We start from the raw sequence: 15202 nt of genomic DNA on the forward strand, positions 1-15202 counted from the left end.
TCCTGAAGTGATGAGGTTCTGTATGGTCTGGGAGATGATGGTTTGGTGATGGGGGTGGGGTCATGATCGAGGGGGCAGTAGGAAGAGGTGTCCTCGAGTTGGCATCTGGCTTCAGCGGTGTAGAGGTCAGTGCGCCAGACTACCACCGCACCCCCTTTATCCGCTGGTTTGATGGTGAGGTTGGGATTAGAACAGAGGGATTGGAGGGCTGCGCGTTGTGAGGGTGAGAGGTTGGAGTGGGGGAGGGGGGTAGACAGGTTGAGGCGGTTAATGTTCCGGCGGCAGTTGGAAATGAAGAGGTCGAGGGCAGGTAATAGGCCAGCGCGGGGTGTCCAGGTGGATGCAGTGTGTTGGAGGTGGGCGAAGGGGTCCTCGGAAGGTGGGCGGGAATCCTGATTGTGAAAGTAAGCTCGGAGGCGGAGGCAGCGGATATTAAATTCATTGATGCGTGGACGGAGGGGGATGAAGGTGAGTCCTTTGCTGAGGACTGATCGTTCGTCCTCAGTGAGGGGGAGGTCTGGAGGGATGGTGAAAACTCGGCAGGGCTGGGAGCTGGATTAGTGGTGCTGGAAGAGCACAGCAGTTCAGGCAGCATCCGAGGAGCAGCGAAATCGATGATTCGGGCGAAAGCCCTTCATCAGGATTTTGCCCGAAACATTGATTTCGCTGCTCCTCGGATGCTGCCTGAACTGCTGTGCTCTTCCAGCACCACTGATCCAGAATCTGGTTCCTAGCATCTGCAGTCATTGTTTTTACCAGGGTTGGGGAGCTGGGATCTGGTGTGGGTGTGGGGGGAATGCAGCAGGGTTCTGGGGGCCGGGGATGGTGACAGTGGGATCTGGGGGGGTGGGTGGGTGACAGTGGGATCTGGTGGGTGACAGTGGGATCTGGGGGGGTGGGTGACAGTGGGATCTGGGTGGGTGACAGTGGGATCTGGGTGGGTGACAGTGGGATCTGGGGGGGGTGGGTGGGTGACAGTGGGATCTGGGGTGGGTGGGTGGGTGACAGTGGGATCTGGGGTGGGTGGGTGGGTGACAGTGGGATCTGGGGTGGGTGGGTGGGTGGGTGACAGTGGGATCTGGGGTGGGTGGGTGGGTGGGTGACAGTGGGATCTGGGGTGGGTGGGTGGGTGGGTGACAGTGGGATCTGGGGTGGGTGGGTGGGTGGGTGACAGTGGGATCTGGGGTGGGTGGGTGGGTGGGTGACAGTGGGATCTGGGGTGGGTGGGTGGGTGGGTGACAGTGGGATCTGGGGGGGTGTCAGCAGGATGTAGGTGAGTGGCGTTGGTAGGGGGCAGAAGTAACTGGAAGGGCCTGTTTCCAAACAGTGGGGGTTCTGTGCTGAGCCTTTCCAGAAATTCGTGCTGTTGTTTCCCACCTCCAGGATCCTCAGTCAGTCCTTGCCGACTGCAAGTGTGCACCTCCCACTGGGGAATTGAGGTTTACCCAGGGGAGCAACCGCCCTGTCCCCTGCCCATCCCAGGGAGACGCCCCAGGGTAGGGTGGGGTGGATGGGAGACCTCCTGCGCCTGACTTGCACTCACTTCCCCGGCAGGCTGGTCCATTCCCCTCCCACCCCCATCCCATCGTGCGGAAGCCGCCCTGAGCTTGGGATGGCCAGAGCTGGTGAGAGGAGCAGAGGTGTCGCCGCAGAGGTCGGAAGTGAACCATCATGAGGTAGGCGCGCAGCTTTCTGTCAGAGAGTCAACCAGAAATCGATGGAAAATCTCCGGCAGAGAGAAACGGGCGAACCCTGTCACCCTTCCTCGGGACTGGTTTTCTGTCCGTGCTGCAGAGCTCTCCTATTTCTGATTTTGATTCTGCTCACCAGTGTGTTTGACTGGATTGGTGGCTGTCTTTCGGTTTTCTGTGTGTGACTGGGTGCGTCTGTGAGTGTGTGTCCGTGAGTGTGTGTGTCTGGGTCTGTGTGTGTCTGGGTCTGTGTGTGTCCGGGTCTGTGTGTGTCCGTGAGTGTGTGTATCTGGGTCTCTGTGTGTGTCTGGGTCAGTGTGTCTGTGCTTTTGTGATTGTGTGAGCGTGTGTCTGTGTGCTTTTGTGTGTGAGTCTGTGAGTGTGTGTGCCTATGTGTATGTGAGTATGTGTGTCTGTGTGTATGTGAGTGTGTCTGTGTATGTGAGTGTGTGTGTCTAGGTCAGTGTGTGTATCTGTCTGTGTCGGTGTGAGCTTGGGTCTGCGTGTGATGCTGTGTGTGTCTGTGAGTGTGCCTGTGTGTGTGGGTGTCTGTCTGCATGTGTGTGTCTAAGTGTGTGTCTGTGTCTCTGTGTGAGAGTGTGTGGATCTGTGTCTGTGTGTGTGTGTATGCATGGAGATCTGTCTATGTGTGTGTGTCTATGTGTCTGTCTACGTGTGTGTGTCTGTCTACGTGTGTGTCTGATTAGATTAGATTAGATTAGATTAGATTACAGTGTGGAAACAGGCCCTTCGGCCCAACAAGTCCACAATGACCCGCCGAAGCGTAACCCACCCATACCCCTACATTTACCCCTTACCTAACACTGGGCAATTTCTCGTGGCCAATTCACCTGACCTGCACATCTTTGGACTGTGGGAGGAAACCGGAGCATCCGGAGGAAACCCACGCAGACACGGGGAGAACGTGCAAACTCCGCACAGTCAGTCGCCTGAGGCGGGAATTGAACCCGGGTCTCTGGCGCTGTGAGGCAGCAGTGCTAGCCACTGTGTCTGTGTGAGTATGTGTGCATCTCTGTGTGTGTCTGTGTAAGTGTGTGTGTATTTGTGTGTGTGTCTGTGTGTGTGTGTCTGAGAGTGTGTGTGTGTGAGTCTGTGTCTGAGAGTGTATATGTGTGTGTGTGTGTACGGGACTGTAGTGGGTTCAGTTTGGAAATATAGGGCTTTTGCCCGAAGTGTCGATCCTCCTGCTCCTTGGATGCTATCTGACCTGCTGTGCTTTTCGAACACCACCGTAACCTTGACTCTGATCTCCAGCATCTGCAGTACCACTTTCACCTTGGTTTGCAAATGTTTGGTTTGGCAGTCTTAGGACCTGCCCTGTACCCAGGAACTGCGGTGGGGGGGTGCAAACGATAGCAAATGAACTTTGCCCGAGCTTCCATCATTTCTGATTTGGAGGTGAAGGTGTTGGAATGGGGTGGACAAAGTTAAAAATCACCCACCACCAGGTAAGAGTCCAACAGATTTATTTGGAAGCACTAGCTTTCGGAGCGCTGCCCCTTCATGTGGTTGTGGAGTATGCGATCATAAGACACGGAATTTATACCAAAGGTTTGCAGTGTGATGTAACTGAAATTATATTTTGCAAAAGATTTGGATTATTTGTTAAGTCATCTTTTAGAATGAACATGTTGGTTTCAATTTTTTCATATGCAAATTCGAGAACTTTTTAAAGTTCCATTCTCAAGTGAACATAATTTGGAGATTCTGGTGTTGGGCTGGGCTGCACAAAGTTAAAAACCACACAACACCAGGTTATAATCCAACAGGTTAAACCTGTTAGACTTTAACCTGTTGTTGTGTGGTTTTTAATTTCTCAAGTGAACTTTAATAATTGGTGCTGAGTTGGCCCAGATAATGCATTGAAGGTGTGAGGTGTGTGAGACTGTCTGTGTCACTATGTTCAGACTGATTATATTTCTAAAAAAGGGATTTACAGAATCTTACATGGATTCATGCAGTTTTTGAGCAAAATAAAATGTAATTCTGCAAGTACAAATTCACCCCACAAACTGTGCGTGTTTGTGTGTGTGGGGGGGAGGGGGTATGAGTGTCTGTGACACAGACCCTTCCCTCATACACTCACACAAACACACCCACACTCACATGCCCACACACCCTCTCACAGACTTATACCCCTTTACACTCTCACACACTCTCTCCCCGCACGCACACACACTCTCTCACAAACACTCACTCCCCCCCCCGCGCATGCACCCACACTCACATACACACACTCTCACAGACACTCACACTCTCCCTCGCGCGCGCACACACACTCACATACACACACACTCTCACTGGCACTCACACTCCCCCCCCCCCCCCCACACACACACACACACACACACACTCATATACGCACACTCTCTCACAGATACTCACACTCTCCCCCCGCGCGCACCCACCCACACTCACATACTCACACCAGACACTCACACTCCCCCCCGCACACACTCACTCACAGACACTCACACACCCCTCTGCGCGCACACAGTCACACTCACATACACGCACTCTCACAGACACACTCCCCCCACGCGCACACACACACACACACTCAGACACTCTCACAGACACTCACACTCCCCCCGCACACACACTCACACTCATACACACACACTCTCATAGACAGTCATACTCCCCCCCGCATGCACACACACTCACATACACACACTCTCACAGACACTCACATTCCCCCGCGTGCGCACACACACTCACACTCCCCCTGCGCGCACACACTCACATACACACACACTCACATACACACACACTCTCACTGGCACTCACACTCCCCCCCTCCCCCACACACTCACTCATATACACACACTCTCTCACAGACACTCACTCCCCCCCCGCGCGCGCACACACACACGCACTCTCTCACAGATACTCACACTCCCCCCCCCCCCCCGTGCACATACCCACACTCTCATACTCACACCAGACACTCACACTCCCCCCGCACACACACTCTCACACTCACATACACACACTCTCTCATAGACAGTCATACTCCCCCCCGCACGCACACACACTCACATACACACACTCACATACACACACTCATATACACACACTCTCACAGACACTCGCACTCCCCCCTTGCGTGCACGCGCGCATACACACACACATACACATATATCTAAGTTTGTGGGGTGAACTTGTACTTGCAGAATTACATTTTTTTTTGCTCAAAAACTGCATGAATTCTTTTAAGATTTTGTCAATCCCTTTTGCAGAATGTAACTTTAAGAAAAACGTTCTGGGATTTACATATGAAAGAACTGAAACCAACATGGTCATTCTAAAAGATGAGAGACTTAACAAACAATCCAGCCCTTTTTCAATGTGTAATTTCAGTTACATCACACTGTAAATGTTTGCTCTCAATTCTGTGTCTTACGCTCTTATACTCCATAACCACCTGATGAAGGAGCAGTGCTCTAAAAGCTAGCGCTTCCAAATGAACCTGTTGGACTATAACCTGGTGTTGTGTGATTTTTAACTCTTATCGTTTCTGTAATTAAGATGGCGTCGAACTGTGGTGACCTGTCCACATCTCATGGTATTTTCATCAATATAAGTGGCTGTAAATTGCTATTTGATTCTAACAGTTGACTCAGTTGATTATGGATACACTGGTCATTTGGTGAGCGGATTGGTGCAATGTGTTTGCTCCACGTGGGGTGGCTGGGTAGCTCGATCTATTCATGGAAGTGTTGACTGGTTCAGGAGGTTCGATGACTCAGGGTGGGAAGAGGGGGAGGCAGGGGCGCTATTGGTTGGCTACAGAGCAATATTCTGGTTTTTACCTCATCCATTTGTTTGAATATTATCCTTTTCTGACCAATTGAAAGCCTTCTGGCGCAGAGAGTATTGTCCCTGGCTCTGACCTAGTGGTCAGAATGAGATTCTCAAGTAGGCGCCTTCCAGTATTGATATTCCTGATCAACCTGTTCAGAGAGATGTTATGACACCCCTCCGTAGTGGGTGGGACTTGAACCCAGGCCTCCTGCTCTAGAGGCAGGGACACTACCACTGTGCCACAACAGCCTCTTTTAAAGCTATTGCAGTCTGGGATATAAAGCGATATTCTCTCGCGCCTATCTTGTCCCTGGGATGTAGCAACACTGACTTCAGTGCCTGATGGTTGCCTCCCATTTAGGCCCAGCCTGTACTGTGTAACTGGACTGATGGCAGTGGTCCTTGTTGCTCCCCACCTCGAACACAGAACATAGAATATTCCAGCGTAATACAGGCCCGTTGGCCCTCGATGTTGCACCGATCTGTGAAATCAATCTGAAGCCCATCTCACCGACACTATTGCATTCTTGTCCATATGTTTATCCAATGACCATTTAAATGCCCATAAAATTAATGAGTCTACTACTGTTGCAGACAGTACATTCCATGCCCCTGCTACTCTCTGAGTAAAGAAACTACCTCTGACATCTGTCCTAAATCTGTCACCCCTCAATTTAAAGCTATGTCACCTTGTGTTAGCCATCACCATCCCAGGAAAAGGGCTCTCACTGTGAACCTTATCTAACCCTCTGATTACCTTATATGTCTCAATGAAGTCGCCTCTCAGCCTTCTTCTCTCTACCGAAAACAGCCTCAAGTCCCTCAGCCTTTCCTCATAAAACCTTCCCTCCATCCCAGGCAAGTAAATCCTAGTAAATCTCCTCTGAACCCTTTCCAAAGCTCAGAGGAGTTGAGAGTGTGGTGCTGGAAAAGCACAGCAGTCAGGTAGCATCCGAGGAGCAGGAGAATCGAACTGCACTGCGCTCTCGACTCTGATCTCTAGCATCTGCAGTCCTCACTTTCTCCATAGCTCAGAGGAGCTTTGGAAAACTTTTAAAATCATTGCAGTCGAGGATAAGGCATTTGACAAGGTTCCCCATGGGAGACTGATTAGCAAGGTTAGATCTCATGGAATACAGGGAGAACTAGCCATTTGGATACAGAACTGGCTCAAAAGGTAGAAGACAGAGGGTGGTGGTGGAGGGTTGTTTTTCAGACTGGAGGCCTGTGACCAGTGGAGTGCCACAAGGATCGGTGCTGGGTTCATTACTTTTCATCATTTATATAAATGATTTGGATGTGAGCATAAGAGGTACAGTTAGTAAGTTTGCTGATGACACTAAAATTGGAGGTGTAGTGGACAGCAAAGAAGGTTACCTGAGCTTACAACGTGATCTTGATCAGATGGGCCAATGGGCTGAGAAATGGCAGATGGAGTTTAATTCAGATAAATGTGAGGTGCAGCGTTTTGGGAAAGCTAATCTTAGCAGGACTTATACACTTAATGGTAAGGTCCTAGGGAGTGTAGCTGAACAAAGAGACCTTGGAGTCCAGGTTCATAGCTGCTTGCAAGTGGGGTCGCAGGTAGATAGGATAGTGAAGAACGAGTTTGGTATGCTTTCCTTTATTGGTCAGAGTATTGAGTACAGGAGTTGGGAGGTCATGTTGTGGCTGTACAAGACATTGGTTAGGCCACTGTTGGATTATTGCGTGCAATTCTGGTCTCCTTCCTATCGGAAAGATGTTGTGAAACTTGAAAGGGTTCAGAAAAGATTTACAAGGATGTTGCCAGGGTTGGAGGTTTTGAGCTATAGGGAGAGGCTGAACAGGCTGGGGCTGTTTTCCCTGGAGCGTCAGAGGCTGAGGGGTGACCTTATAGAGGTTTATAAAATCATGAGGGGCATGGATAGGGTAAATAGACAAAGCCTTTTCACTGGGGTCGGGGAGTCCAGAAGTAGAGGGCATAGGTTTAGGGTGAGAGGGGAAAGATATAAGAGAGACCTGAGGGGCAACTTTTTCACGCAGAGGGTGGTACGTGTATGGAATGAGGAAGTGGTGGAGGCTGGTACAATTGCAATGTTTAAGAGGCATTTGGATGGGTATATGAATAGGAAGGGTTTGGAGGGATATGGGCCGGGTGCTGGCAGGTGGGATTAGATTGGGTTGGGATATCTGGTCGGCGTGGACGGGTTGGACCGAAGAGTCTGTTTCCGTGCTGTACATCTCTATGACTGTATATAAAGCGATATTCTCTACCTCCTATCTTGTCCTTGGGATGTAGCGACACTGACTCCCGTGCCTCCCATTTAGGAACATGGTGTACTGTGTAATTGGCCTGATGACAGTGGGCTTTGTTGCTATTCACCTCTTGGATTCTTCTTGGTTGAAAGCCAACGTTATGAATAAATTTGTCAAGAACTCCGTTCCTTCTCCAAGGAAAGTGAATGCCTCCAAAGAACTCTACCACAGACAATCGATCAACCTGACTGATGGGAACACCACTTACCACATGGACTTGAACCGCTATCGGAAGGAGTACGGCTACATGCAAGAGTACAGTTGTGACGTTAAGATTAGCCACCCTGAAATGTGCTCTGCACCGGAGAACAGCTCGTTCCTGTTAATCGCGACCAACTCTCATCCGAATTCGTTCAGTAGGAGGTTAGCGTTGAGAAGAGCCTACGCCAAGCGGCAACAAATTAAGAACTACCTGGTCGTCACGGTTTTTATGTTAGCCATGTCCCGCAATGACAAATTGATGGAGCTCATAGCTTACGAGTCCCGTTATTATGGGGACATCATTGTGTGGGATTTTGAAGAGCATCGCGCCAATTTAACCCTGAAGATAAGCTGCCTCCTGCAATGGCTGAATGAGGAGTGCACGGCGGCAGACTTTTTCGTGAAAGGTGAGTGCCTTGCGGACCGAGCAGCTGCATGAATGGATCTGTCGAAAGAGTTTCTGGTGAATTGTTGGTGACGGTGGGTTGCTGGTGATGGGTCCTGCTATTGCTTGACACAACCCAGCTGTTTAGCTAACACCTGTAAAGAATTTTTAAAAAAATTGACAATGTGGAACAAAATAAATTGGAGTAACGTAACAGGCTTGGAGACATCTGTGTAGAGACAACAGATGAATCAGACTAAATTCAAAATGTTTTACTTTCCTCAGATGCTGCCAGAGTTGCTGACTTTCTCCCTCAATTTCTATTTTTATTTAAGCTGCCTTTGTTTGTTTTAAACATAATTTTTACAGCAATTAAAGTCTGACCTCCTTTTCTACTGGCACAGTGCGGATGATTGGGGGTCAGTTGTGAGTTGGGTGGGATTGGGGGTGTTAGTTGTCAGGAGGTTGTGTGCACCTGGTCAGTAGGTGTGTTTGGGGGTCAAGGTGCACTGGTCAGGTCAGGGATCGAGTTGGATGGTCAGGGCGGGCTAGTTATGTTCAAGGTGGAGTAATGGGCTCAGGTAGTAGAGTGGTAAAAACAATGACTGCAGGTCAAGGATTTGGGGGAGTAGTTTGAATTTAGGGGGATGGTTGTGGAATCAGTGGGTTGGTTAGATGGACTAAGTGGAAGGTCTGAGTGGGTTTATTTATTATTCATTTCTGTGACTTGGGTGTCGCTGGCTGGCCAGCATTGATAGCCCATCCCTATTTGCCCCTTGTGAAGGTGGTGGTGAGCTGCCATCTTGAATTGCTGCAGTCCACTTGCTGATTGTTGACCCACAATGCCGATAGGGAGGGAATTCCAGGATTTTGACCCAACAACTGTGAAGGAACAGTGATATATTTCCAAGTCAGGATGGTGAGGGGCTCAGAGGGGAACTTGCAGGGGCTGGTGTTCCCATGTATCTGCTGCCCCTTGTCCTTCTAGATGGAAGTGGCCGTGGGTTTGGAAGGTGCTGCCTAAGGATCTTTGGTGAGTTTCTGCAGTGCATCTTGTAGATGGTACACACTGCTGCTACTGAGCGTCGGTGGGTAAGGGAGAGAGGGGATGTTTGTGGACGTGGGGCCAATCAAGCGTGGGCGGCTTTGTCCCTGGATGGTGTCGAGCTTCTTGAGTGTTGTTGGAGCTACCCCCATCCAGGGGCAAGTGGGGAGTATTCCCTCACCCTCCTGACTTGTGCCTTGTAGATGGTGGGTCAGGCTTTGGGGTGTCAGGAGGTGAATTACTGACCGCAGTACCTCTTGTCTCTGACCTGCTCTTGAAGCCACTGTGTTTATGTGGTGAGTCAAGTTAAGTTTCTGGTCAATGGTAACCCCAAGGATGTTGACAGTAGGGGATTCAGTGATGGCAATGCTGTTGAATGAAAAGAGGCAGTGGTTACAGTGTCTCTTATTGGTGATGGTTATTGTCTGGCATTTGTGTGCCGTCAATGCTAATTGCCACTTATCGGCCCAAGCCTGGATATTGTCCAGATCTTGTTGCATTTGAGCATGGACTGCTTCCGTACGTGAGGAGTCCGGAATGGTGCTGAACACTGCAATCATCGGCAAACATCCCCACTTCTGACCTGATGACATAGGGAAGGTCGTTGATGAAGCAGCTGAAGATTGGTGGGCCTAGGACACTAGAGTCACAGAGTCATAGAGATGGACAGCATGGAAACAGACCCTTCGGTCCAACCCGTCCATGCTGACCAGATATCCCAACCTAATCTAGTCCCACCTGCCAGCACCCAGCCCATATCCCTCCAAACCCTTCCTATTCATATACCCATCCAAATGCTGTTGTGGAAAAAATATGGGATCATAATTGCAGGCATTATTCCATGTGTGTTCTCAATAGACACTCTCTACAATTGTAGCAAGACCTCTTTATACTTGTATTCTAATCTGCTTATAATTAAGGCTGGAATGCCAGTTGCCTTTCTAATTGCATGCTGTATCTGCATGCTAACCTTTTTGTCCCAGTTTGAGTGCCTCCAGTTCTCTGATCAGAAGCATTTACAAGTTTTGCACCTTTTCAAAAATTCTGCTTTTGTATTCTTAGGACCAAAGTGAAAGTCCTCACATCATTCTCAATCGGCCACTTTATTGCCCAATCACAAAAACTATCTGTATCTGTGTAATTTCTTTGTGCCTTCTCTCAATTTGCATTCCCACTTCACTTTGTGTTGTGAGTGAGTTTGGATATATTATCATCTCCCTGTATAGTTCACGAATAAAGCTCAAGTTCCAGTGTTAAACCCTGTTTTACTACACAGTTACAAACTGCTATCTTCCTTATGCCATTTCTCCTAATTCTCTGCTTTCTCTCCGTTCATGAATCCTCTGTCTGTGCTAATATATTATCCCAACGCCATGGGCAATTCTGAAGAACAGTGATATTGGACCCCACCGTTAACCATTTCCTGTTTTCACTCATTCGTGAACCGTGGACAGGCCACATTTATTGTCTGTCCCGAGCTGCCCTTGAACTGAGTGGCTTGCTAGGCCATTTCAGAGGGCAGTTGAGAGAAGACGTCATTGCTGTGGGTCTGGTCATGTAAGCCAGGCCAGGTGAGAATGGTACATTTCCTTCCCTGAAAGTCATTAGTGAACCAGATGGGGTTTTCCCAACAATTGACAGCAGTTTCACGGTAGATTATTCAATTCCAGATTTTTTTTTTTCGATCAGCTGTGTTGGAATTTGAGCCTGGTTCCCAGAGCATTTGCCCACTTTCTGGATTGGCAGTCTAGCGATGGCGCCAGTGGGCTGACTCCTTCCCATTGCCTTTTCTCTCCATTGTAGCTGCCCGACCAGCTGAACTTCTCCACCATTTAGCGAATCAATCTGACGAGGTCGTTGTGGTGAACAAGGAAATGGCAGAGAAGTTAAACAGATACTTCGCATCAGTCTTTAGGGTGGAAGATACTTTTTGTGCCTCCCATTAACATTAAAGACTCCAGGAGGAGGAATTAAATATTACCACTGGAGAAGTAGTTTTAGGCAAAATAAAAAGGCTAATGACACAAATCTCTTGCCTCTGTTACCTTGCACCCAAGCATCCTAAAATAAGTAGCTACAGAGATAGTGAATGAATTGGGTCTAATTTTCTACAAAAACTTGGACTCTGGAGCAGTGCTGGCAGATTGGAAAACTGCCAATATGTCACACCTATAAGTCAGTTGGTATCTATTGTTGAACAGATATATGTAAACTATGGAGGAAGTAATTTGAGCTATAGGGAGAGGTTGAACAGGCTGGGGCTGTTTTTCTTGGAGAGGTGGTATGTTGTATTTGACAAAGTACCTTACCAATGGTTAAGTCATGAAATAAACGTTTGTGGTGTTGGAGGTGGTATATTGGAGCATCAGAGGCTGAGGCATGACCTTATAGAGGTTTCTGAAATTATGAGGGGCATGGATAGGGTAAGTAGGCAAAGTCTTTTTCCTGGGGTCGAGGAGTTCAGAACTAGAGGGCATAGGTTTAGGGTGAGAGGGGAAAGATATAAAAGAGACCTAAGGGGCAACTTTTTCACACAGAGGGTGGTGCGTGTATGGAATGAGCTGCCAGAGGAAGTGATGGAGGCTGGAACAATTACAACATTTAAAAGACATCTGGATGGGTATATGAATGGGAAGGGTTTGGAGGGAGATGGGCCGGGTCCTGGCAGGTGGGACTAGATTGGGTTGGGATATCTGGTCGGCATGGACAGGTTGGACTGAAGGGTCTGTTTCCGTGCTGTATATCTCTATGACTCTTAAGTAATTTGAGAAATCATGATCTGATCAAGCAGAGTCAACATGACTTTTAATTAGATTCTCTACAGTATAGAAACAGGCCCTTCAGCCCAACAAGTCCACACCGACCCTCCGAAGAGTGACCCACCCAAATCCACTCCCCTACCCTATATTCACTCCTGACTAATGCACCTAACACTATGGGCAATTTAGCATAGCCAATTCACCTGACCTGCACATCTTTGGATTGTGGGAGGAAACCAGAGCACCCAGACGAAATCCACACAGACTCGGGGAGAATGTGCAAACTCCGCACAGTCAGTCGCCCAAGGCTGGAATCGAACCCGGGTCCCTGGTGCTGTGAGGCAGCAATGCTAACCACTGAGCCACCGTGCCACCTTCATGAAAGGGAACTTGTATCTGAGTTCTTTGCAAAAGTCTCAACCAGAGTGGATAGAGGGGAGGCATGTTGTATTTGACAAAGTACCTTACAAAAGGTTAAGTCATAAAATAAACGTTTGTGGTGTTGGAGGTGGTATATTGACATAGAGAATTGGCTGATGGGCAGGAAACAACTTGTTGGGACGAGGTGTTCTTATTCAGCTTGGCAACATGAAGGCCAGTAGGGTTTCACTGGGATCAGTGCTGGGACTGGAACATTTTACACGATATATTAATGACTTAAAGGAAGCAAATGTAGTGTAGCCAGAATTGAAAGGCCACAGAAAGAGCTAGGTTAGAACATAGAACATAGGACAATGCAGCACAGAACAGGCCCTTCGGCCCACGATGTTGTGCCGAACATTTGTCCTAGCTTAAGCACCCATCCATGTACCTATCCAATTGCCGCTTAAAGGTCACCAAAGATTCTGACTCTGCCACTCCCACAGGCAGCGCATTCCATGCCCCCACCACTCTCTGAGTAAAGAACCCACCCCTGACATCTCCCCTATACCTTCCATCCTTCACCTTAAATTTATGTCCCCTTGTAACACTCTGTTGTACCCGGGGAAAAAGTTTCTGACTGTCTACTCTATCTATTCCTCTGATCATCTTATAAACCTCTATCAAGTTACCCCTCATCCTTCGCCGTTCCAACGAGAAAAGGCCTAGCACTTTCAACCTATCCTCGTACGACCTATTCTCCATTCCAGGCAACATCCTGGTAAATCTTCTCTGCACCCTCTCCAAAGCTTCCACATCTTTTCTAAAGTGAGGTGACCAGAACTGCACACAGTACTCCAAATGTGGCCTTACCAAAGTCCTGTACAGTTGCAACATCACTTCATGACTCTTGAATTCAATCCCTCTGCTAATGAACGCTAATACACCATAGGCCTTCTTACAAGCTCTATCCACCTGAGTGGCAACTTTCAAAGATCTATGAACATAGACCCCAAGATTCCTCTGTTCCTCCACCTTACTAAGAACCCTACCGTTAACCCTGTATTCCGCATTCTTATTTGTCTTTACAAAATGGACAACCTCACACTTGGCAGGGTTGAACTCCATCTGCCACTCCTCAGCCCAGCTCTGCATCATATCTAAGTCCCTTTGCAGCCAACAACAGCCCTCCTCACTATCCACAACTCCATCAATCTTTGTATCATCTGCAAATTTACTGACTCATCCTTCGACTCTCTCCATAACCAAGGTGAAAGTCACAGAATTGTGGTCACCATCACCAAAATGTTCACCCACTAACAAGCCCATCACTTGTCCCGGTTCATTACCGAGTACCAAATCCAATATGGCCTCCCCTCTGGTCGGACAATCTACATACTGAGTTAGAAAAGCTTCCTGGACACACTGCGCAAACACCGCCCCATCCAATCTACTTGATCTAAAGAGCTTCCAATCAATATTTGGGAAGTTGAAATCGCCCATGACTACTACCCTGTGGCTTCTGCACCTTTCCAAAATCTGTTTCCCAATCTGTTTCTCTACATCTCTGCTGCTATTGGGGGGCCTATAGTAAACACCCAACAAGGTGACTGCACCTTTCCTATTTCTGACTTCAGCCCATACTACCTCCAAAGGCAGATCCCCCTCGAACTGCCTTTCTGCAGCCGTTATACCATTTCTAATTAGCAACGCCACCCCCCCCCCCTCCTTTTTTACCCCCCTCCCTAACCTTACAGGTTGTGACAGGGACGCAAACAGTTTACAAAGAGATGTTGATAAGTTAAGTTAGCGGGCAAAAAGTTGGCAATTAGAGTATCGTGTGGGAAAATGACATGTTGCTTGTTTTGGAAAGAGCAGAATTCTTCTGAAAAGAACAGAATATTATTTAAACAGAGAAAAGCTACTGAAAGCTGGAACACAAAGGGACTTTCAGATCCTTTTGCATGAAACATTGAAAGCTAACATCCGGGTGCAGCATGTGATCAGGCAGGCGAGTGGAATATTTGTAAAATCCTTAGTGTGGAAGCAGGCCATTATGCCCATTTCTGAAGATCATCCCAACCAGACCCACACTCTTATCCTGTAATCCTACATTTCCTGTAACTAATCCACCGAGCTTCCACATTCTGTACAGTATGGAAACAGGCCCTTCGTCCCAACAAGTCCACACCGACCCTCCGAAGAGTAACCCACCTATATTCACCCCTGACTAATGCACCTAACACTACGGGCAATTTAGTATGGCCAATTCACCTGACTTGCACATCTTTGGACTGTGGGAGGAAACCGGAGCACCCAGAGGAAACCCATGCAGTCATAGTATTAAGGGTTTAGATGGGGAGGAATTTGTTAAGTGTGTACAAGAAAGCTTTCAGATTCAGTATGTGGATGGACTTACTAGAGAAGGTGAAAAACTTGACCTACTCTTGGGAAATAAGGCAGGGCAGGTGACTGAGGTGTCAGTGGGGGAGCACTTTGGGGCCAGTGACCATAATTCTATTAGCTTTAAAATAGTGATGGAAAAGGATAGACCAGATCTAAAAGTTGAAGTTCTAAATTGGAGAAAGGCCAATTTTGACGGTATTAGGCAAGAACTTTCAAAAGCTGATTGGGG

At 48.3% G+C, this 15202-nt stretch overlaps 1 protein-coding gene across 1 annotated transcript in view; it reads left to right on the forward strand.

Annotated features, from left to right (window-relative positions):
* The first annotated feature begins 1436 nt into the window (after window positions 1-1436).
* LOC122544296 (beta-1,3-galactosyltransferase 5-like) overlaps window positions 1437-15202 on the forward strand; it is a 28870-nt gene continuing 15104 nt past the window's right edge. The window contains exons 1-2 of the mRNA XM_087982921.1: window positions 1437-1676; window positions 7830-8425. Coding sequence (XP_087839047.1) covers window positions 1672-1676; window positions 7830-8425 — 601 coding nt within the window. The 5' untranslated portion in view covers window positions 1437-1671. The remainder of the gene's footprint in view (window positions 1677-7829; window positions 8426-15202) is intronic.

The sequence above is a fragment of the Chiloscyllium plagiosum genome, unplaced genomic scaffold (assembly GCF_037043375.1).
Source record: "Chiloscyllium plagiosum isolate Xiang-an unplaced genomic scaffold, Cpla_swu_hap1 HiC_scaffold_44, whole genome shotgun sequence".
In the NCBI taxonomy this organism is placed as follows: Eukaryota; Metazoa; Chordata; class Chondrichthyes; order Orectolobiformes; family Hemiscylliidae; genus Chiloscyllium; species Chiloscyllium plagiosum.